The following is a 24,117-nucleotide window of genomic DNA, read 5'->3' on the forward strand; positions in this document are numbered from 1 at the left end:
AAGCGGTGGTTTCTGGGTGTGCCTGCAACAAGTGTATTTTAATATGTACAGCTGTACACCTAACTCAAGGCCACGTGCAAGAGTGATAAGTAACTACAAGTCCACTTCTTGGGTAAGTGTATTCCTGTATCTTATATAGGCAGTCTAGACCACTGCACGGTTTACCTGTAGCATGAAATCATAAACCTCTTTACCTGCCCAGAATATTAGTGCTATGTGAACAAAAATTCTGGTGTTAAATCACATTTAAAGGCTTTGGTCCAGTTTGGAATTTCCTCAACTACTGGCTACAAATGCAACTGTCATCCATTCTTTACGACAACCAGCATTGTCCTGCTATACAATGACTGGAATAAAAGCAGAATTGGGAAAATGTGTTGTAAGATTTAAATATTGTTGCACCTACATGAAATTGCATTAATTTCTATAAAGTAACAGACTTCTTTTGGTTGCTGGGTCATGGTATACCAACTCAAAAAAAAAAAAAAAAAGACACCCCTTTACTTTCTAAAAATGGAAATAAATAGTTCTAACCACCTGGCGCTGAGGACCATAGGACTCAAAATACATTATTCTGCAGAAATAACAGAAATAAATACAGTGCAGTTCAATATCATGCCAGCCTTTTCAAGCAACATTAGAGAATCCGATAAGATGTTACCAGCAGCCAGTCAGGTATCTGACGGTCACACCAGAAATGTTTTCCAATCTTCCCTTTTCAGATAATTAGGCAATCCTGTAGCTCATCCCAAGATTTATATAGTATATGCTTTTTTTTTTTTTTTTTACTGATCATCCATACTGATAATACAATAAACCTTGTGCAAATAAAAACGCATCTTATGCATCTTATGTGCAACAGAAAACCCATCCCTCAAATACAAGATGTCCACGCACAGGTTTAGACACACAAGACAATTTCTACATATGCTACTACAACTATAAACTAATATAAAGAGAGGACTAGACAGACAAGACTAACCAGAAGAATTAGCTACACCTTGATAGAGAAAACCAAGCACCAAAGGAAGTTTAAAAGATATTAGTTTTACATTAGAAAAAAAAAAAACAGAACACATTTTAGTACAGAATACCAGGGTACAAAACCAAACACTGCATAGTAGCCTTTGTGAAATATTGTAATTTTAGCTTCATTTGACAGGAAATATGCCTGTTTTTTTTAAATGTGACAAAAAATAAATATCATTGCTAAAGCACTGCATCTACAGTACATTATCGCTGTAACAACACACTTTCTTTTTCTGTCACCCGAAGGAAAGACCGACCTGTGAAATTTTAGAGGCAAGAGGGGAGCACAGGAAAGGTAGGTTTTGCTTGGAAGGAGGTGGGGATGACGTAAGCTGTTGCAGTTTGTACCTGTGGTATGAATTGCTAGCTTCCATTGCATAGGGAAAGCTTGAGCAATGTTTAATTGTTAGCCACTGAGACAGGAGCTAAAAAGCATTTGAAATTCCCAGCATGCATTGGCTGTAGAACTGGAAAGGGAATGAGGTGTGCCCCAATCCACCTGAGGTATAGTAAGCTTTTTTTATCATTACCACTTTGTAAAGTCTGCCGTCCTCCAGCCAGTACTCCACTCGGCAGCATTCCAGTGGGGGTTAAACCCTTCAGCGTCAACACACTTTCACTTTCCTCCCTAGGAAATACAAGGAAACAAAAATGAGGGTTTTGAAATAATTGTCCAAATGTCAGCAGAAACTAGCAAAACATTGGAATATATAAAGACAATCTCAAAAGCAGAGTGCAAACTTAGAAAACACCCTGCCACTTTCATATGGCATTGTCACCCCATGCTGAAATAGTTTCTGAATGAAAGAAATAAAGGGCCAACCAAAGTAGCAGGAGGTAAAAAAAAAATATTTACACTGTTTCTCTGAAGTACCTTACAAAGCTCCTCATCAATGGCAGCCAACTGGCAACTAGAGTCTCTCTAAAGACCTGGCCCTGCAGCTTAGCAGTTAAAGTGGTTGTAAACCCCTTTGTGCAACTTGTACCTATAGGTAAACCTATAAGGCGGCTTACCTATAGGTACTGTAAATATCTCCTAAATGTGCGCCGTTTATGAGATATTTACCTTGTAGTGCGCCAATGATGTAATCGGTGCATGCACTGTGAATAAACGGCCCTCCGAGCCATTCCTTCACTAGCAAGTGCTGTGACTGATGGCTCCCGCACGCATGTGCAGGAGTGACATCACACGACTCCGGCCAGTCCTAGAGCTGAAGTCCGCGGCCCTGGAAGGAAGAGGGGTGAAGATGGATGCGGCCACCAGCAGGGATGGCGCGGGTTTCGTTTGCAGGTAAGTGCCACATAATGGGCTAGTATGCGATGCATACTAGCTCATTATGCTTTTACTTTGCAGGGGAACAAAGAGAAAGTAAAACCCATCAGGGTTTACTTCCTCTAAGAATATTTTTCTATTCTTTAGCCAACTTCTTAAAGGGTGTATATTATTAACAAATGTAACTTATATTTTAAAGATGCTTTCTTTATGCCATCAGTGATTTAAATGCAATGACCATTATTACATCTAGTGTGTGTATTGCTGAACATTAAAGTAGCAACCTGCCAAAACAAAATTTAAGTGGATGTAAATTCTCACATATACACACAGGGATGAAACAAACCCCCCTACATAACTTTTACATGCATATCTGCTGTCTTCAGCTTTATATATTCTTTAGAATGTCCAGATCACGTTAGGAAATATTCTCTTCCTGGTTAGCACTGCAGCGAAGCCTGGACATACAGCCAAGACAGCTGATTGGAGGAAACCCCCCTCTCCTCATAGGTAGAGACTTTCAGCTCTGTTGGTGGAATCGTTCAGAACTCTGCTAATCTATTTATAGCATCCTCCCCAACACAAAACTCAGGCTGCTTTTATCTCATGTGTTGGAGAGCTTGTTAGAAGTTCTCGTGCTAACAGAAGAACGAGGCAGGAGACAGCTATGGGACATAGGGCTTTGAAGAGAGATAAGAAAACACTGCAGATATATGTGCCCAGCTCAAATTTCATGAATGAAATTTACATCCACTTTAAGCCTAGTTATGCATCCCTCTGTAGCATAGAGTGAATTACATGCAAGACTCCTAACACTTAAACCAATCCTCACACCTGAGTAATCAGTGGAAGAGAACCCAGGCCTACCCAGAGTATTGTCAGCAGCTTAGCTTATGGGACCCAGCAATATAGTGTATAGCTGCTCTAGAACTTAGCACTGATGTTTAAGACAGTATAAATACTTAGTCCAATTCGGTTGAAAAAGAACTGTATAAGTTTCATGCCAAGTGATCTGGATAGAGAGGCACATAACAGTAAATAAAAGAGCACAGGTCTTACCTCAAATCTAAATGCAGAAGAATACAAAAAAACAAAAAATAAGGAGAGGATCCAAAAGAAAGCAGGCATGCAGTGCAAGGTGTCAGGATATGCTTCAGTCAATGAGTAAAAGCATTCCTGAGCATTGTACCCACCCATCAGCTGCATGGTTGGTAAGTGATCCAGTCAGAACTTATAGTGTGGATATTACAGCAGCAGAATGCTGGCTAGTGTATTCCCACGACGGATGTCTGCACAAGCTTCATTCCCAACACAATCCAAGGTAAGTAACCAAGGAGAAATATATCACGTTGGGGTTAGCTGTTCCCATAAAACAGAATACTAACTAGTAAATGAAGCCATATTATACTTTCAGGATAAAAAAAAAAAAATAGGTCACACATTTTTGATACAATGAGAACATTCCATTTGTTCTTCAGAATCATGCAGCTGAATTTGTTCTACAAGTGATTTGTATGACAATCTACAGCAAAGTCTTCTGTCACATGGAGTGTGGTGGGAATCATCTTTGTGTAATAGGAACAACAAAGATATGAATTAAAAAAGCAAATTAAACACTGGTATATCTCAAACTACTTTAAACTAAACTATATAAAAAATATTTGACACACACACTTGTACATACAATTTTACTTGGTCAGCAGTTTGCTTCAATGACCTAATCAGTATGTATTGTATTTGCTAAATAGTTTTTAGTGTTGGTCTCATGGAAATGAGGACACTGTATGAGTACCTCAGCAGGTACCCCAACATTGTGATAAAAAGATACAAAACTATTATATATATATATATATATATATATATATATATATATATATATATATATATATATATATATATATATATATATATATATATAGTTGCCTTATAAGTTTATGTGAAATCTCCATTAATAACTGTAAAATATTGTAATAATGAATATATTTCAAAAAGGGTTTCATTTAAGCTTTTGCTAAGAGCAGAGGCTTGTATATGCAAACAAGGGAGAGCCAATTCCATTGTTCTACACCTACTCCTTTGAAAGGGTGCCATGCTGGGATATGCAATGGACCTAACTTCCTGGGGAAATACAATTAACACACTTGGCCAACATAGTCACAAGGATTTGCATGAAAGGGGGCCGACTTATGGAGTAAGCCCTCCAATCATGATCCAAGCTAGGCCAACCAATGAGACATCAGCTTGGTTTGATATACTCAGAGCCAAGGGGGACGTAACGCCTCTCTTTCTGATAGACCAGCGAGCTGAAAGGAGCTTTGGTAAGGATGGGTAATTATGGGAAAGGAATGCCCTTTTACTTGTAACTAAATATGTGTGTAGATTACTGTATTGAGGAATATACCCTGTATTCCTTCATGTAAATACTTTATTTCAACCTAATATTTTCTTCCTTGGTGTAAGGCGATAGATAGACGATTGTGTATCAGCTAGACTTTCAACTGTGTCCTAATAAATGTTATTATATTTTAAGCTTTCACTCTTGATCGAAAAGAACTCTTATTTAACCCACATCATATCTATGAGATATGAAAAATCTTTCAGGGTAACAATATATATATATATATATATATATATATATATATATATATATACATACATACATACATACATACACATATATACACACACATACACATATATATACATAAATACACACATCTCTATATGAAAATTTGATAGTTTCTCGAGTGCTAATGAAACTAGTGCAAAAATACAATGGATGCAGGGAAAGCATCTGGGTTTACATAACTAAAGCCAGCCATAGATGGATCAAATCTTGGCCCGTTCTGCAGGAATCGTCTGAATGTACCAAGTTGAGCAATCAATTTGGGTACAACCAGCCTGTCGGATTTTCCATGCGATTATTGCTAGCGGCTTTTATTGCCGCTAGCAATAATCACTGTTCTCCCGGTGGGGATGGCTTCTCCCACCCCACTGCCAGGAGAATGCAATGGCTCTGCGGGAGGAATTCCCCAATCAACACTGACTGAGGTAATCAAGCGATTTTTTTCCTGCAACCCATGGCTGCAGGGAAAAAAAAAAACACTCCATCTATGGCCAGCTCAACAGAAAACTTATTATCCAATTCAAATCCTAATCCTTATTCAGAGTGTCGCTAAACTAGTTAATAACTATCCAGGCTTTCTGGTATGTATCTGGGTATATGTGGCTTACACAGGGGATGTGGACAACTTGCCTTTGTCTTTTAAAAGTACATAATCACCCCTCAACACAAGCTAACCTATTTAGAATCTTCTCAGCCTGGTGAACACTCCCCTCTCATTGACAGCAGCGACCCCCCACAAGGTTTACATTCTAGGTGCAAAAATCTCCTTGGGTGCTGGTGGCCCCTTGCAGCAATTTCCTGTAGATATATATGGAACTGTAGAGACATTAGGCGTACTCCCCCAAAGATGTCAATGGGAAAATAATGTGCAGGCAGGTCAGAGCTTTGTATACCAAGGATGTAAATACTGCAGGAGGCTGCCGTGATCATGGACTGTTAAAAGGGATTGTAAATTCAGATTTTTTTTTTTTAACTTAATCCATTCTATGCATTAAAGGGGTTGCAAACCCTCATGCTTTTTCACTTTAATGCATCCTATGTATTAAGGTGAAAACCACCTTGTAGTGACCGGCCCCCCTGTTTTACTGACCTGAGCCCCGAATTTCTGTCAGCAGAGACACGCTCTCCCTGTCTCCACGAGGTCCCAGCTCTTGATTGGACAGATTGATAGCAGCGCAGCCATTGGCTCCCGCTGCTGTCAAGCAAATCCAATGACGCTGGCACCGGGGCTGAGTCCGGCATTTGTGTCTAGGGTTGTCTGAATAGACACAGGGAGCGGTGACTCGGCTCGGGTACCCCCATAGCAATCAACTGGAGGGAGGGGCCAGGAGCACCGAAGAGGGACAAGAGAAGAGGAGGATCTGGGCTGCTCTGCGAAAATTCACTGCAACAGAGTAGGTAAGTATAGCATGTTTTATTTTTATAGGAAAAAAAAACAAGACTTTACAATTGATTTAAGTATGTAGTTGGGTGGGGTTCTACTTTAGCTTAGGGTGCTAGGGAGTTTATTTTTCTGAGAAAAAGTGTATTAGGCTCCTTCCTCAGGGGGCTGGCTCTTTTGGAGTCCGCCTGCTCAGCCAGGAATCTGTGCACTGATTCCCGCTGAACAGCTGGTCTGTGTCTGCTCCGATAATGCAGAGCGGACACAGTCCTCTCTTCTCTAGGCACGATCGGATGTAAACGGACCACCTAATCCATTTTATACCCAACTGCCATTCAACCCAGAACTCCATCTGTCTGTTTTCAAAACGTTATATTATGACTTACAGCAGGTCTACATCTTATCTCTTTAAATGAGAGATCCGACCATACCACAGAGACATCTGCAAACACAAGTGACCGTTTTGAATGCATGAGCTGTTTCAGTAGGCAAAGGGCTAATTATATTTGCTGAGTGGAACAGCCCTGCAACCAGAGTATGGCTGCTAACGGTTTACTCTCTACACCACCCAATCACCCCTGAAAGTGAATGTAAACTTTCAAAATTGCCAAGTACATAACACTCTTGAAACAGAAACAAATTCACTGCATACAATGGTCCAGTGGAATAAATGACCAGTAGCTAACTTTGGGTAGTTTAGGTTGGGTGTCAGGCCGAATCATTCTATCCCAGCCTTTACTTTTTTACACGCAGAGTAATCATAGGACTCCCCCACTCCCATTAACATACCCATACAGTTTCCTGAAAATCATAAACGATAACAGATTAGTTCAACTTCCATTTTTTCCCATATTATTGACAGTTTCTCTTGAAATATTCTCAAACACATCATCATTTATTCAGGGCTATCACTAAACATGTTGGCCTACCTGAGCACAGAGAAGACTCTTGCCATCTTGCCTATCGCCCGAATTTTGTTCCTGATGATTTCTTTACGAGCGGCAGCTGTACCTACTTTCAATTGAATAAGAAGAATCTCAAGCTCAGGAATTTATATTTCTTTGGAGAGAATATTACACAGAATCATATGCAAATCTGACAAAAATTGCCAACACGCCACCACACGCTTTTAAAGTTTGTTTTTCGCAAACTTACATCGGTTAAATGCACCAGTAGAAGCAAAATATAAAACAAACCAGACCAAATAGACTGCTGAACTATGGGTAAAAAAAAAAAACAAAAAAACAAACATTCTTGCTGTTAAAGTTTAGATACACTGTAGCTATAAATATGAACAGATGACATTTTGATAATGAAGTTGATGTGTTAAAAACATTAAATGACTTTCAATAGGCACAAAGATATGTGTGAAACAGGATTACATAAAACAGTATATATGCTGCTGATATGGTAAAGCAAATGTGGCCTAACCTGCATTGTCTGACCTGCTTTTTCTTGTACTCTGTCTGGCATCATGATGAGGCAAGGAGGGCAGAGAATTTGGTTGGCATATGAACAGTGGTAAGTAGTAAAAACACTGTATGCATGATGTGTACAAACCTGTGGTCTAAACCAATGTTTCTCAACTCCAGTCCTCAAGTACCCCCCAATACTAGGTCGTGTTTTCAGGCTCCCCATTAATTTTGCACAGGTGATTTGATCAGTTTCACTGCCTTAGGAATTACTGCAACAGTTTCATCTGAGGGAAATCCTGAAAACATGACCTGTTGGGGTACTTGAGGACTGGAGTAGAGAAACATTGGTATAAACCATGTAACTTATAGTCGTGTGTATGCTATAAACTTTACGCATGAACAGCTTCATGCATGAAATATTCTTTTAAGCAAATGACTCTTGATGACCATTTTCACCTTCCAATCTGTAGTTTCTTTTCAGAGCAGGTTTGGAAGTGAAAGGGAGACAAATCTTTCAGGTTTCTAGGGGCAATAAGAACACTTGGCAATAGCATATGAATCTCAATATAACTGTCAAAAGAAGCTTTCTCTCTGTGCTTCCAATGTGGCCAATTCTGTTCTAAAATTTAAAGAATACACCCCTATGGACATTTATCTGCTTTGAAACATTTTGTGTATGCACCTAGGACCCCTCAAATTTGAGGCATACAGAATACATAGGTTCCACATGCGACTCCCCTCCACATCCTCAGACAAGACACGTTAACATTTGCTTGAATCAAAAGAGAAACAGTTTCTTGTGTATATACAGAATTCTGCATCAGGACCACTCTACCACACTGCTCAGACAAATTATGGAGAAGACTTTATACAGCCGAGAACAGCCTCTCTAACTGAAAGCACTCTCCACTGTGCTCAGGACTATAGCTTTCAGCTCAAAAGTCATACACACAGTACCACCAGGGGTCTCAGGGACATTCACGCCGCAGCTAAAAGTATGTGCAAGCATGTAGCTGCTATAAAAAGCTCTTTAAAAGCATTGTATTCAATCAGCACTAGCCAACAATAATTACCCACCATCATGACAATGAACACTCTCCCCTTTTGGTCAGGATAAAACAACACAGACGACAATGGTTTTTCTTTTTTTTTTTTATAAAGTGGTCAACTCCAGCCCCAAGATATCTCTCAGAACAGCATTGCTTCATGGTAAAGCCCAACTCCAAATTTTTTCTTTCTTTTTTTTGGAAACAGTGGGAAAATCATTTTCCAGGTTTTTATTGCCATATGTGTAACTACTGGGCAGATTTCCCCTAACTTCCAGTTCATGGGAGTCCTTTTAACAGGGACACAGATGAAACACATTAGTGGGTAAAGTTTTACTGAGGTCTGAGCGTCCCTGTATAGACCACACAGTGACTTGAATTAAGGGGCAATCCTCACAATATGGCGTCAGACAGAGATAAAAAAAAAAAAAATAAATACCATTTTGACTATTCCCAAATCTATTTAAAACTTAAAAAAAGAAAGAAAAAAAAAAACAGGGGGGTTAGGTTTTGAATTATATTGACGAAATGCCCAGAAGCACAAATCATTAGGGTACCACTAGATAAAGATATAAGTTTACATGGACCAAATCTGGGCCAATCAAGCACAGTTTTGGAATGGTATGCACTCTGGGTCTTATTCCTGCAGTGCCAGCAGCATCACCATGAATGGCATTCTAATTTTAGGTCTTGTATGGTTCTCAGGAAAAGTGAGAGTACATCATAGTATATCATTAATTTTCTACTGTATTATACCCTTTACATTTTCCTTACAGAGAGGAGGGTCTGTTCTGGGCAGGAGCACAGAACTAGCTCTCAACAGATTTCTACTCCAACAAATTATTACTGAGGCATCTTGACTATGCATTTGTGCATTGTGGTTGTAGAATAAAAGTAAAGGTGGCCATAGAAAGCTCCCCCCCCCCCCCCCCCTTTGGTCTCTGATTAGCCGGTAGGCTGATCGGAAAAAAAAACTAAAACAAAACATGCCATAACAGGTCTGCTGAACTGTCCAAATTTTGATCTATTGCAAGCTTAAGTCAACAGGCTACTGGGGATAGAGAATGATGAAAATGATGACAATGAAGGGCTAGCCTTTGTGGCTAAGTTGTGAACCTGCATTCAGATGCTTAAACCCAAAAAGAAAAAAATCCTTTTACTGAGGATATCGGAGGTCTGGATGGTTATCATGTGGTTAACTTTCTTATTGAAAGTATGGAATCTTGTTATTTTATGATACAGCTGTTTGCTGTGATTTCCATAGTGTGGGAGGGGTATAAGCAAGGAGTATGCCCGATGAAAGGGTCCTGCGTGAACCCGAAAAATCGCATTCGGCTGTAATTATGTGATCGCGGATTAAAGTTTTGGACCTATTTTTGGAGATCCTGGTGTGCTGGTTACATTACTTCCTCTGACTATACAAGGGTCTGATCGTTGGTCACTTCAGCACTTATGCTTGAATACAGACATGTTTACAGGAATGAGTGCGTTGGGAATATTACATTTGTGCAAACAGAGTGGGGCAAAGGTGGCTACTGTGAGTGGTTATCATCATATTGCATAATAAAGAGTCAAGATAATCAAAATAATGGACGTAGCCATAAAATGAAAGTAGGCTATGCATACATAGTCACTGTATGACCACATACATTGTCTGCTACTTGATCTGCAATTATGATTTTGTGGCTGAATGTCTTTCATTAAGATCTCGTTCACACCATACATGCAAAAAAACTGAAGGAAAAAATGCACAGATTTGACTTGTAAAAGCTTGTTCACACCATGTGCAGAGAGGTGCATATTTATTACATAGGTCTCTGCAAGTACACAAGGAAATCCATTATTTTCTAGATGTCTTGTTCACGCCGCCCATAACACTGCTGTCATGTGAGGTTTTTTTCTGTGCAGAGATATGTAATGAATTCTCTGCAAAAGCACACAGAAAACAATTGTTCTCTATGTGCCCTGTTCACACCACAATGTTGATGTCAAATCAGTTTTTTCTGCACAGAAACCTGCACACATTGTAAACAGGGCACATACAGAAAATGGTTTTCCTTGTGTCCTTGCAGCGACAGGTGCAGAAAAACTCACATCTCTGTACATGGTGTGAACGAGGCATAAAGGTTTGGAACAATGTTTGTAAAATACACCTGTACTTCTAAAACAAAAAAAAAAAAACAAAAAATGGAGGCTGCCCTTGCTGATCCCCTCCTGGAAATGTCTGGCAGTCTCTGACCTCAATATGTTTAGTCAATAATGCTAAACAAATATGCAGCTAGTAAAGTCAGGGGAAAGGCTAAAAGCTTACACAGAATATTTGTTTCAAATCAGCCTTTGCATTAGTATAGCATCCAGACTATAGCAACTTAAAAAGAAGTTTAGCAATGGCAGCCTATGTATTTTCTTAGTAGAGGTTTTCCTTACCTGCAAGGAGGACTGGGCTGCCCAAAACCAAGCTGGCTGACTTGATCTCAACATGTATAGGCAGCCTTTAATATCCTTGTCCTTAAGAAACAACTCTTGGAAAGGTATATGTATAATCAACATGTTAGCTCCTAGATTAAGGACTCAATCACATTGACAGCCCTGTAGAACCTATAAAGCCATTTGTTTTTTCTCTGCTATCACTGAGTTGCATACTGGCAGCCCGTACAAGTGGGAGTGCACCCACTGTACGGACGCTCCAACACAGCCGAGTTAGACAGGTACACGGAAACAGGCGCCTGGACACAGCCTGTGCGCCTGTCCCTACGTACTTGTCAAACTCGGATGTGCAGGTGAGTCTGTATTGCCAATGTACTACCATTCACTTATAGGGGCTCCCTTCACAATCTCAGCAGAATGCACATGTAAATAAGCCTTTATACTGCACCAAGGACTCAAAGTCAAATCACACATAACACAATACAAAGTAAAGAAAAATCAACAGCATTCTAGGTTTTAACAATGATAGCCTTAAGATTGGACAACAATTTGCTACCATTTTTTCAAATGAAATATAAGTGGATTAGAACTTTCAGAGGGAATGGGGTTTCCCCCTATGTTATAGGTATGAACACTGCTACATTAAACTATCAGTATTAAACTCCAGAACTCCATTAAAAACTTCTGAAGAGAGTAGTGTCAGTCCCTCTGTCAGGTTTAATTGCTGCCTTAATCACCATTTAGGGGAAGTTTCCTCACTTCCTGTCCCAGTCATTACCTGGAAGTAAGGGTGAATATCCCCAACTGGGACACATACCAATAAAACTTTTTGATAGATTTTATATAGCTCCACCACTCTACATAAAACTAACTAAAATGTTCTGGTTGGAGTTATAATTTAATTAAAGCTGAACGAAGTCTAAGAGGTACAGGAATATGGAGTATTACTTACATTATTTCTGGCTTTAGCAGGCTTCCTCCATCCATCTCCAGCCTCCAAGAAGCTCTCAGCTGCTGTCACATGCTTGCCTCTTCCACGTACAATGTAGGGTTAATAGCCCTGCATTGTATGTGATGATACAGAGGAACTGCCCATGGACTGAAGCACCAGGGAGAAGAGGACAGCACTGAAGATGGCTAGAAAGAAGACTGGGGTAAGTAATACATCCTCCTCCAATACCCTTAGTAATGCTGAGCTTCTTTTTTTTTAACCCAGGGTTCAGCTTAAAAAATAGAATCATCATCTTAGTTATTTTAACTTATTTCTACACAATTAGTTAATCTCCCTCCCCGACACCGCACAAACAACAACGATCTAAATAAAGTGAGTATTGTCTGAAACATTTTACATGCAGAAAAAGTAAAGGAAAAAATGGCCATTACTAAAACCATGAAGCAAAAAACAGACAAATGTTCCCCTAGTCATGCAGGACCAAAGATATGGAATGTTAGATATAGACAGAGGATGGAAATATACAAATGAACAGAATGGAAAGAAACACAGAGGAGAAAATGCCATGCACAGAAAGACAGATGTCTAGGAATATGACTTCAGAAGAATGCAAACTGCAAATTATATCCAAATGCTCATGGGAAAAAAACGTGAGCGATAAAAACCAAAATACTAATAAGAGGGGGGACAAGTAAAAAAAAAAAAAAAAAAAAGGCTACACATAAAATTGACATGTGACATCATTTAAATGTATTGTGTAGCAACTCCAAAGGAAAAAAAAAACTTGGAAGTCATATTTCAAAACAATGGTGCTCTGTCTGGTCTGTACCTTTTCTATTGCCATATATGAGTCGTTCTTCAGATGGAGAGTCCAGAAAAAAAGGAAGTGAACGATGGAGAAATAGGTGAGTGAGACAAATAAAAAAATAAAGATATTTTACTTGGCAGCAGCAAGAATGAAGGTGGACTGGCAAAAAAAATGAGAAGGGAAACCAAAAAATGGGAACCTACAGCTCTAGGACTCTTAAGAATGGCAGGAGTAAATACATTAATTCAGTTTAGAATGAGATAGTATAGAGTATGGTGAGAAACAATAATATTTGCAGTGTTAACCCCTTCAAAGTCACACGGCCAACAATGTGCTGTTATTTGTTGCTGGTCTTTAGCAATGGGGTTAAAAAACAGCATATCTAAGGAGGTACAGTACAAAATCTAGAAGCAAAGTTAAGAAATGGACATGCCATCAGCAGCACAAGGTTTTCGGATCACGGGATAACTTACACAACCACAATCATTTTTAAAGTCTGTGTTTACAGGGACCTATAAAACTGTCAGCGGTGCTACCGAAGTTTAGAAGAGGATGGCAAATTTAATAAAGACTGGATGTTCGGAAAATGTGGACATAACAATGGAGGTGAGAAGCTTGTAGCTGGATTGTGAGCAGTGATCAAATGATGTACAGTTATATCAATGCAAAACTATTGGACAGCTTAACAAAGCAAAGTTTATTCAGCAGGACATTTCCCATAATGCAGCTCAGTAAATCTGGGAGTACATGTAAACAGTAACACTGTGGCCAGTAATTAAAACAGTCATTTTCCAAACACTTGTGATGGACATTTACCATTTATAAGGGCACATTACAAATGAAAGGGAGATATGTTGAATAAAGTTTAAATGGTTAATGTATCAATATCAGAATCTATACTGGTAAAGGTAAATGGCAATGCACCCACAGTTATACAACAATATAGGGCCTTGTTGAATGCTTTATTTTTTTCCAAATTGAAATGATCAGTAAAAGCTCAATATATTGCCCACAAACAGATTTATACTGTGATCCGAATTTTTGGAAAATGTTTAGTTAGGTAGAGAAGTTAAAAAATAGGAAATGATCTGAGCTTTAATGGATTTACTAAAATGTCTGAAAAACATTTAAACCTTCCTGGTTATATCTATTACTATATCTATCTGTGCCCTTAGTTTTTAAAAGGGAAGTATGGACATTTATACTCACCTAGGTGGATGCAGCATCGATCTAATGCAGCACCTGTCCCCCAGTGACTCTGCAGCAAAAATAGAGAGCTCACACTGCTGACCGCTCAGTTCTCTTGCCCCACTCTGAGCAGAGAGCCCTGTCAGTCAGCAGCTCTCTGCTCTGCTCCTCCAGCGCTCACTGGAGCACTGGGCTGTGGAGGGGGGCGGGAGGGGTTGGCTCAGGCTCTTAGCGGATCGTTGAGAGACTAGTGCTTGCCATACATGGTCGAATTTCGAAAGAATTTTCTTTTGAAAATCAGAAAATTTGTGCGTTTTGATTTTTGAAATTCGGCCAACCAAGCCTTCAATTTCACCTAATGTTGCTACAGAAAAGAATTTTCATGGCTGGGAATCTTCTCTTTCCAGGGAATTTTCTTTTCTTGCACATGCGCATTTCTTTTTCGATTACATTTCTCGCATGATTCTCCCATCATTGTTAGAAAATCTTTAGTTTTTCAAAAAATTTCCAACATGTCCGATTACTCAAATTTGATTGCCGCATGAAAATCGGCTGTTGCTGCAGCCCACTAATGGTGTGAAATATGAACGAAAATTCTTAGATAAGATTTTCGAAAGAAAATTCTTTCAAAATTTGACCCATGTATGGCCTGCCTTAGCCAGGTGCCAGTCCAGGCATCTGGGTTGATCCTGACCATATGGTTGGGATCTTTCCCGAGCCTGGATCGGCTGAGTGATGTCAGCCTACAGTAGATTTAGCCCACTGTCTGCTGAAAACCGGACACAGGCATGCAGAACCAACTGCACTCATGTGATGTACAGGAAAAGTACAGCCAAAATAGCTTTGGTTATACTTTTCCTTTAAGATAAAAATTTCCTCTAAAAAAAATCTGCTGTTCCTAGGGCTTCCTTCTTCCTTGTGGCAATGATCTGCAGGCTCCAAGTCTCTGCAGATCATTGCCACATGTCTCAATGTACATGCTCCCCATTTTATTACTATGCAAGGTCATGGTGATCATTGTTTTTATTACCACAGCAAGGTCTGGGTCAAAGCTAAACCACAGTGTGTCACGTTTTGTGACGTTACTTTGGCTATTACATGCCCTCTCCTTCCAGGCTTTTCAGAGCAGATTGTACTGTTGGTCAAGCTACATGCTGAAATTTAGATCATGTGTGAATTCTAAAACCTAGTTTATACCTTCAGTGTAAAAGTAGTATCGCCCCATTTTACTTACAACCCCAGTTCCAAAAAGTTGGGACGCTGTGTAAAATCTACATATTTTATTCACAATAGAAAATAGAAAACATGTCAATGGGCACAGGGCTACAAAAAGCTGAAAAAATAAGTGATTCTAACAAGGAAGAGCTGGAAGAACATTTTGCAATGTGTTGCAATGAGTGTCTCAGAAGTAAAGATGAGCAGATTTTCATCAATTTGTAAAAAGCGGCATCTAAAAATAGTCAAACAATTTCAGAATAATGTTCCTCAATGCAAAATTGTTTTTAAATACCGTATTTATCGGTGTATAACACGCACTTTTTCCCCCTGAAAACCAGGGGGAAATAGTGTGTGCGTGTTATACGCCGATCCCTCCTGTCTTTGAGGGAAGAGGAGCGAGCGCCGCTGAATTACATAGAGACCTGCGATCTCTGTCACGCACAGCCACGCCTCCTGGCCCCGCATTGGGCCACTGTTCTGTCTATCGTAAGAGCAGGGCCAGGAGGCGTGGCTGTGAGTGACGGAATGCCGGGTACACAGGAGATCGCGACTCTGTGTAATTCAGCAGCGCTCGCTCCTCCTCCTCTTCCCTTGGAGACAGCAGGGATAATCCAACACTGGCGAGGCTGCAATGATGGGTAAGGTGAGGCTGCAGATGGGCACTGAACAGGCTGCATTGTTGGGCAATTTAATGGCTGCAGATGGGCACTGAGGAGGGTGCATTGTTGGGCAATTTAGTAGCTGCAGATGGGCACTGGTGAGGCTGCATTGATGAACTTTGACCCTAATTTTGCTTCAAGTTGAAGTTCTTTGTTTAAAATGTAAGTTTTTTTCCTGAAACTTCCCTCTTAAAATGAAGGTGCGTGTTACACGCCGATAAATAAGGTATATCATCATCAAAAGCTTCTGAGAATCTGGAGACCTTTCTGTGCACAAGGGAGAAGGCTGAAACGCAATATTGGATGGCAGTAATTTTTGGCCCCTCAGATGGCTCTGCATTAAAAATAGGCACGATTCTCTGATGGGCATCACTGCATTGGCTCAGAAATACTTCCAAAAATCACTGTCTGTGAACACAGTTTGTCGTGCCATCAAAAATGCAAGCTAAAGCTACACCATGTAAAAAAGCCATATATGAACATGATCCAGAAATGCTGTCACCTGCTCTAAGCCAAAGCACTTTTACAATGGTCGGTTTCAAAGTGGAAAACTGTTCTTTGGTTAGACAAATCAAAATGTGACATTTTTGGCAACCATGGGCATCCTTCTTACTAAGAGAGGGACCTTCCGGCTTGTTATCAGCACTCAGTTCAAAAGCCTGCATCTCTGATAGTATAGGGTTGCATAGGAATAGGGAGCTTGCACATCTGGAAAGGCACCATCAATGCTTAAAGATATATCCAGGTTTTGGAGAAGCATATGCTCCCATTCAGATGTCTTTTTTTCAGGCAAGGCCTTGCAAAATTTTAGCATGACAATGTTAAACTGCATACTACATCTATAACAGCATGGCAGATCTTTCACCAACTGAAAATATTTGGCGCATCTTAAAACAAAAAACATGACAAAGGTGACCCATAATTGTTGAGCAGTTTGAATCCTACAACAGTCAAGAATGGGACAACATTCCTCTCCAAGAAACTATATAGAGAGGGGTGTGACCTGACACAACCAATAACGGCAAGCCTCCATCCCTGTATCGAAACAAAAAAGGAAAGGGGTACTGGGACTTTATATGAGGCTTGTCATTAGGAATGATGATGCATAAAAAAATATATATATTGCACAGGAACTGTATTGTGGCGACCTGGCGTGCCTCTGGCTGTCTCCCTTGGTCTCTGGGGGGGGGGGGTTTCCCGCCTCAACCCTGGTTCGGACACTTGTTTGAGGCCCCTGTTGATATCTGGTTGGAACCTGGGCTTGGCTTGGGACTTGTAAGTAACTGACAAGTTGTTTTTGAGATTTTTCTCCTAGAGGGCATCATATACTAATAGTTGCATATCCATTTCTTAGTATAACTTTGAATTAGACTCCTGACGAGTGGCTGAAATGCCATGAAACGTGTCAAGTTTTTCAATCCAAGGGTCCCAAAAAGTCTGGCTTACTATCACGTATCATAAATAATTGTTTATAATCGCCAATTGATGTATGTTTAATTCATAAATTTATTTTATTAAATATGTCTATTTGCTGATCTGCATTATCTATTGTGCGTTCACTATACGAATAATGTTCCTTGATTAATTGTAATGCTTATTGTTTCAGTTATATTCAATATGTGAGTATCTTGATTGTATTGCATCATTGTTCATTGATTAAACATGTTTTAGAAGATATGGAATGCCCAATGTGATTGTGCAAATAAATTATAATAAATTTATTTTTATGCATCATTCCTAATGAAGTCTCATATAAAGTCCCAGTATCCCTTTCCTTATTTTACTTTCTCGCCAAGAAATCAAGCAAATGGTTACCTCAGTTTCCATACATTTACAGAGTGTTGTTAAAAGAAGAGGGGATGCTACACCGTGGTAAACATGGCCCTGTCCCAACTTCTTTGAGACGTGTTGCTGCCATTTCAAAATGACCTTATTTTGTTTCTTAAAATGGCACATCTCAGTTAAACATTTGATATGTGGTTGGTTTTCTATTGTGAATAGGTTCATAAAATTTGCAAATCATTGCATTCTGTTTTTATGTAGATTATACTAAGTGTTCTTTTTTTGATTTGGGGTTGTAAAATGCCCAGCAATTTGATCAAATAAATACCATGTGTTTCCTACTCAAACAAAACCGTGATGATTTACCATTACTAAATGCTACAGTTTTTAGTTTCTTTCAATTGCAAACAGTCCTGTTTAGTAATTAAAAGATGTAGCAAATTGTATTTTAGATTCTTTTAAAGCAGTGAACACTGAGAAACAAAAAGTGACATCCAATGATTTCATTAAGAACTTCAGTCCCCTCAATCATGGCTCCTCCCCCCCTCCACTGGTGCTGCCATATTTTACTGTCTGGTGCATGCGCAGATGCGCCAAAGGGCTCTGCCCACTGAGTTGTGAGGACACGTGTTGAGAAAGAGGTCCCAGAGCCCTTCAGCACATCTTTATACGTGTGCCCAACGCCATTCTTGCCTAGGTGAGAAAGGACAAAGTGCTGCAGGACAAAAAAAAAAGTAAAGTGCCTTAAATAAAAAAAAAAAAAAAAAAAAAACGCACACACACATTGTGGTAGAGGGATGGGAATGGAGCTGGAGCCACATACACATTCCTTCGGGGTGAAGGTCAGCTTTAAAGAACAGGACTTCTGTACTCCAAGAAATTGACCAAACAGTGCTTTGATGGCTTTTGTTGGTCACAGAAACATCCATGTAGAAATGGTGTGTTGTAATATACAGACAACCATAAAAACAAGCCAGGAATATTACAATGATCCTACCGTCAAACTGGTCTTCTCCTTCGGTCATTAATTCATCGTCTGAGCAAATGCTCAGAACATTCACCAGCATCTCAGTCACTGTGATTAACAGAACAAAATACACGTTAGTGTACTTCAGCAATCTAAATTAATAGATTAGATGGTTGCATTTTGCATACGCTTCACAATGAACGTCACACATTTTTATGAAATGTTAGCCCATGTTCTGGCCTTCAGCCAAATGCACATAATTTAAAAGCTGAAGTTAAGGTAGAGTTACTACCTCCCCTCCCCCACCAAATCATGTTGCAAATTAACTGGTCCTATGCTGCTCCCCCCTGCCAGTCACTGTAATAGCCTGCAAATTTAGGATCTTCACTACATAAGCTGGTGACTGAGTATCATCAGAATGCAGGCAAAGGAGTACCAGTGACTTTATTCAGGGACCAGGTCACTGAAGAAGAAAAAAAAAGCTCAGGGGTCATGTGACTATGCTGAATAATCACCAGTTGGTATTGCCTGCATAATGATACTACTCAGTGGTCAGATGCCACCTGAGAAGAATCATTTAGGAATCACTTAGGCAAAGGGGGTTCACTTAGGCAAAGGGGGTGTATGGATCTCCACAGTCTGGAAAATTCTGAATGCACATTTTCAGGCAAATTTAAAAAAAAAATGCAGATCCTCCTAATTTGCTTATCACTAGTCATGCACTTCTAAAATGGTCTTCAACTAAAAAGAACAAAGCCGATACCTTTTTCACCAACAAATGGCAATGACCATGTGAACACATCCATGAAGTTCGGCAGCCAGTACGGGTGTGGTGAACAGTTGAATTGTCTGATATTCATAACATTATTTTCATACTTTAATACAGCAGCTGTAATGCAAGTGTGGAAATCATTAGAGGCAATAACACCCTAAAAATTATAAAATCATTTCAGTATAACTGGCTTTCCTTAGCCACAGTAGCCCAATTGTTGGATTAAAAAAAAAAATCTATATCTATAGATAAATAATTTGCTTACTTTTAATTTGCATTATAAGCTGCACATGGCAACTCTCTAACAGAAAACCATACAAGTGATTTTTAATTTAATTTCATCTGCGATAAAATGTTCCAACTTAATGCAGATTATGTGCTTTTAAAGGCCTTCTCTGCTGATAACCAGCCTATGAATAGACAGATTTCCCTTAAAATGGAAATCTCCAGATACAAAATAAAATTGTGTCACTTGGTACGGCCTGCTTAGCACATCAGAAGGAAGCAAACCTGGCAACAATTCTAGCTTTGTTAAAGGCTCTTACCCTAGTAGTCTTTCATGCTCAATAATAGTGGAAGCCACCAAGATTAAATGATTTCCACATAATAGCACTTTTTAAGGCAATACATATTTCTTCTACATACATATATTTTATTATAGTCAGGACTAAAAGATAAAAATGTACAAAAAAAACTGAATGCTTGTATCCACTGTAAAATTATATTCTTGGTGTCTATTGTGGGATGCAGGAAGTGTTAAGCCTTTGTGTTATAAGCCCCCCCTCCCACTGGCAACATGCCTCCAGTACCTAGAGTATGATCATAAGTGGGACCTGTGGGACTCATGATCATGAGTGGGACCTGTGTCTCTGAAGAAAATAATGTTATGGGAGGTACAAAAATCCTATTTTCTTTCTTGTCCATTATGGGACACAGGAGGTCTTAAACCTTTGATTTAAAAGTAGTCTAAAGGGTAAGCGACACAGCAAACAAATGCTAACCAGGCCCAAGAAAACATCAAGCAACAGCTATCTGATGCCCAAAAGCACTGGAAGCACTGACAGATCAAGTAGAGTGCACCTTGACAGGAAGGGGTGAAATCCGATCCTTGAGAAAATATGCTATCCAAGGATGACAAAAAGACAATCAGAACAAAGGGAAAGTTCCTTTTGGTGAACTGGAATTAAACAGTGGGGCAGATGAACAATGATCTGGCTGACAGGAAAGGCAGAAACTACTTTATGCAAGAAGGAAGTCCTGGGCACCAACACCACGTTGTTCCTATGAAAAACCAGAAAGACTTCCTCAGACTGTCTCTAATGGGTTCACAAGATGATCTTTGAAGCAGAGAGAACTAGATTCAGATCCCACGGAGTAACAGGGGAAGCTGTATGGGGGAATCACCTGACAGAGCTGAAGGAGACTCGGAGGCTGAAAAAACAATTATAGGGTTGCTGGAATCCAGATTGTAGGAGTCGGTTCCCTGAGAGGATACCAAACAGATGCTCCTGGAACCCATAGGAGAGTTTGCATTGAAGCCACCAAATGAGCGACACAGATTCCTGTGTCTATGCAAAAACATGCTTCAACCACGTGGCTGGGAAGCAACTAGGCCCAGGGTGCAAGGCAAGGCCTCAAAGTAACCTACAAACCCAGGCAGCTATTGCTGATGAAAGTCGGGCATAGGGGGATCCAGTCAGGTCACTGTAGGAGGGCAATAGGAACAAACAAAATCCACATGGATTTTTTCCAAACTGGAGCTGCAGCAGAATGTTGTTCCCTTAAAGTGGAACTTTAGTCAGAAAATTAAGTCCTGCTAGATCACTTAAGGCTGGCCCCTTTTGCAGGTATAGCTATGTAAAACATTAAAATATGTGCCTATACTGTTTAACATCCAGCAATACACTGTCTAACCCTGCTCTGCACATGCTTAGTTGCTCTCCAAATTTGGGCACTGCTGAATTTGTAGAGGCCGATCTGCTGACAGCCTTAAAGAGGATGTAAGCCTTCACATATACCCAGTGAAGTGAACAGCCTCAGATGATGCACAGGGATGAAACAAATCTCCCTACATACAGTGCCTTGCAAAAGTATTCACCCCCTTGGCATTTTTCGTGTTTTGTTACCTCACAATCTGGAATTAACGTGGATTGTTTGAGGATTTGCATCATTTAATTTACAGAACATGCCCACAACTTTGAAGATTTTTTTTTTTATTGTGAAGCAAACAACAAATAGGACAAAATAACAGAAAAGGTCAATGTGCATAACTATTCACCCACCTAAAGTCAATACTTTGTAGAGCCACCTTTTGTGGCTATCACAGCTCCAAGTCGCTTTGGATAAGTCTCTATGAGCTTGCCACATCTTACCACTGGGATTTTTGCCTATTCCTCCTTTCAAAACTGCTCCAGCAATTTCAAGTTGGATGGTTTGCGCTTGCGAACAGCAATCTTTAAGTCTGACCACAGATTTTCTATTGAATTGAAGTCTGGGTTTTGACTAGGCCATTCCAACACAATTACATGTTTCCACTTAACCACTTCAGCCCTGGACCATTTGGCGGGCCAAAGACCGGAGCGTTTTTTGTGATTCGGCACTGCGTCGCTTTAACTGACATTTGCGCGGTCGAGCAACGTGGCTCCCAAACAAAATTGACATCCTTTTTTCCCCACAAATAGAGCTTTCTTTTGGTGGTACTTGATCACCTCTGCGGTTTTTATTTTTTACTCTATAAACAAATAAAGAGCGACAATTTTGAAAGAAACGCAATATTTTTTACTTTTTGCTATAATAAATATCCCCCCCCCCCCCCCAAAAAAATTATTTTTTTCCTCAGTTTAGGCAGATAAGTATTCTTCTACATATTTTTAGTAAAAAAAAAAAAAGGGCGTCTTAAAGGGCAACGTTCAGGTACGTTAATATGCCTGTACGTACCATTCTGCCGACATATATCGGCGTGAGCCGGTCGGCAAGGGGTTAAGCCACTCAAGTATTGCTTTAGCAGTGTGTTTAGGGTCATTGTCCTCCTGGAAGGTGAACCTCCGTCCTAGCCTCAAATCACACAGAGTGGTACAGGTTTTGCTCAAGAATACCCCTGTATTTAACACCATCCATCTTTCCCTCAACTCTGACCAGTTTCCCAGTCCCGACTGCTGAAAAACATCCCCACAGAATGATGCTGCCACCACCACGTTTCACTGTGGGGATGGTGTTCTTTGGGTGATGTGATGTGTTGGGTTTGCGCCAGACATAGCGCTTTTTTTTGATGGCCAAAAAGTTCAATTTTAGTCTCATCAGATCAGAGCACCTTCCTCTATACATTTTGGGAGTCTCCCACGTGCCTTTTCGCAAACTCAAAACGTGCCATTTTGTTTTTTGCTTAAAGTAATGGCTTTCTTCTGGCCACTCTGCCATAAAGACCAACTCTATGAAGCGTACGGCTTATTGCCGTCCTATGTATAGATACTCCAGTCTCTGCTGTGGAACTCTTCAGCTCCTCCAGGGTTACCTTAGGTCTCTGTGCAGCCTCTGATTAATGCCCTCCTTGCCCGGTCCGTGAGTTATGGTGTGCGGCCGTCTCTTGGCAGGTTTGCTGTTGTGCCATGTTCTTTCCATTTGGTTATGATAGATTTGATGGTGCTCCTAGGGATCATCAAAGATTTGGATATTTTTATAACCTAACCCTGACTTGTACTTCTCAACAACATTGTCCCTTACTTGTTTGGAGAGTTCCTTGGTCTTCATGGCAGTGTTTGGTTAGTGGTGCCTCTTACTTAGGTGTTGCAGCCTCTGGGGCCTTTCAAAAAGGTGTGTATATGTAATGACAGATCATGTTACACTTAGATTGCACACAATTGGACATCATTTCACGAATTATGTGACTTCAGAAGGTAATTGGTTGCACCAGAGCTTTTTATGGGCTTCATAACAAAGGGGGGTGAAAACGTGCCAATTATCATTTTTTTTATTTCTGAAAAATAGTTTCATGCATATATTTTTCTAATTTTACTTAACCAACTTCGACTATTGTGTTCTGATCCATATATAATTCAGATTAAAAAAACACCAATACCATCTCATTCCTGGACGTACAGGTTTCTAGGAATGAGGATGGTACACTCAGCAGCAGCCTGTACCGTAAATCCACTGCAGGCAATAACATTTTACACGCCTCCAGTTTCCATCCTGAGACCTTGATCAGATCTATACCATATAGTCAATACCTAAGGGTTAGACGCAACTGTACCAATGAGGAGGTTTTTCGATGTGAGGCTGGAAAGCTGCGTGACAGGCTGCTGCTGAGAAGTTACTCCAAAAACTCTCTGAAAAAAGCATTCCGACGGGCCACAACCCATGCTAGACACGACCTGCTCTATTCACTATTCAACTAGACAACTCTTTGCGAATAATAACTAAATATTATAAACAACATACCCAAATTTGTAAAATTGTCTCTAAATATTGGCACACTCTCACAATGGACCCTAGTTTGAGAGACTTATTGTCAGAGACACCTCTCTTCACTTTCAGGCGAGCCAATTCAATTGCCTCTAGATTGGTCAAAAGCGAAT

General features: G+C 40.0%; 1 protein-coding gene across 7 annotated transcripts in view; it reads right to left on the reverse strand.

Annotated features, from left to right (window-relative positions):
- Positions 1-24,117, reverse strand: part of PPP3CB (protein phosphatase 3 catalytic subunit beta) — a 136,315-nt gene that overhangs the window by 37,125 nt on the left and 75,073 nt on the right. For 3 of the 7 annotated variants that reach the window (XM_073596505.1, XM_073596501.1, XM_073596504.1), the window contains exons 9-13: positions 19,535-19,660; positions 18,802-18,879; positions 12,979-13,005; positions 7,239-7,323; positions 1,560-1,657 (exon numbers count right to left, since the gene is read on the reverse strand). In XM_073596505.1, the coding sequence (XP_073452606.1) occupies positions 1,560-1,657; positions 7,239-7,323; positions 12,979-13,005; positions 18,802-18,879; positions 19,535-19,660 (414 nt within the window). The remainder of the gene's footprint in view (positions 1-1,559; positions 1,658-7,238; positions 7,324-12,978; positions 13,006-18,801; positions 18,880-19,534; positions 19,661-24,117) is intronic. The other 4 variants (XM_073596502.1, XM_073596506.1, XM_073596503.1 and 1 more) reach the window with 2 other exon arrangements.

Source organism: Aquarana catesbeiana, linkage group LG08 (genome assembly GCF_042186555.1).
Source record: "Aquarana catesbeiana isolate 2022-GZ linkage group LG08, ASM4218655v1, whole genome shotgun sequence".
In the NCBI taxonomy this organism is placed as follows: Eukaryota; Metazoa; Chordata; class Amphibia; order Anura; family Ranidae; genus Aquarana; species Aquarana catesbeiana.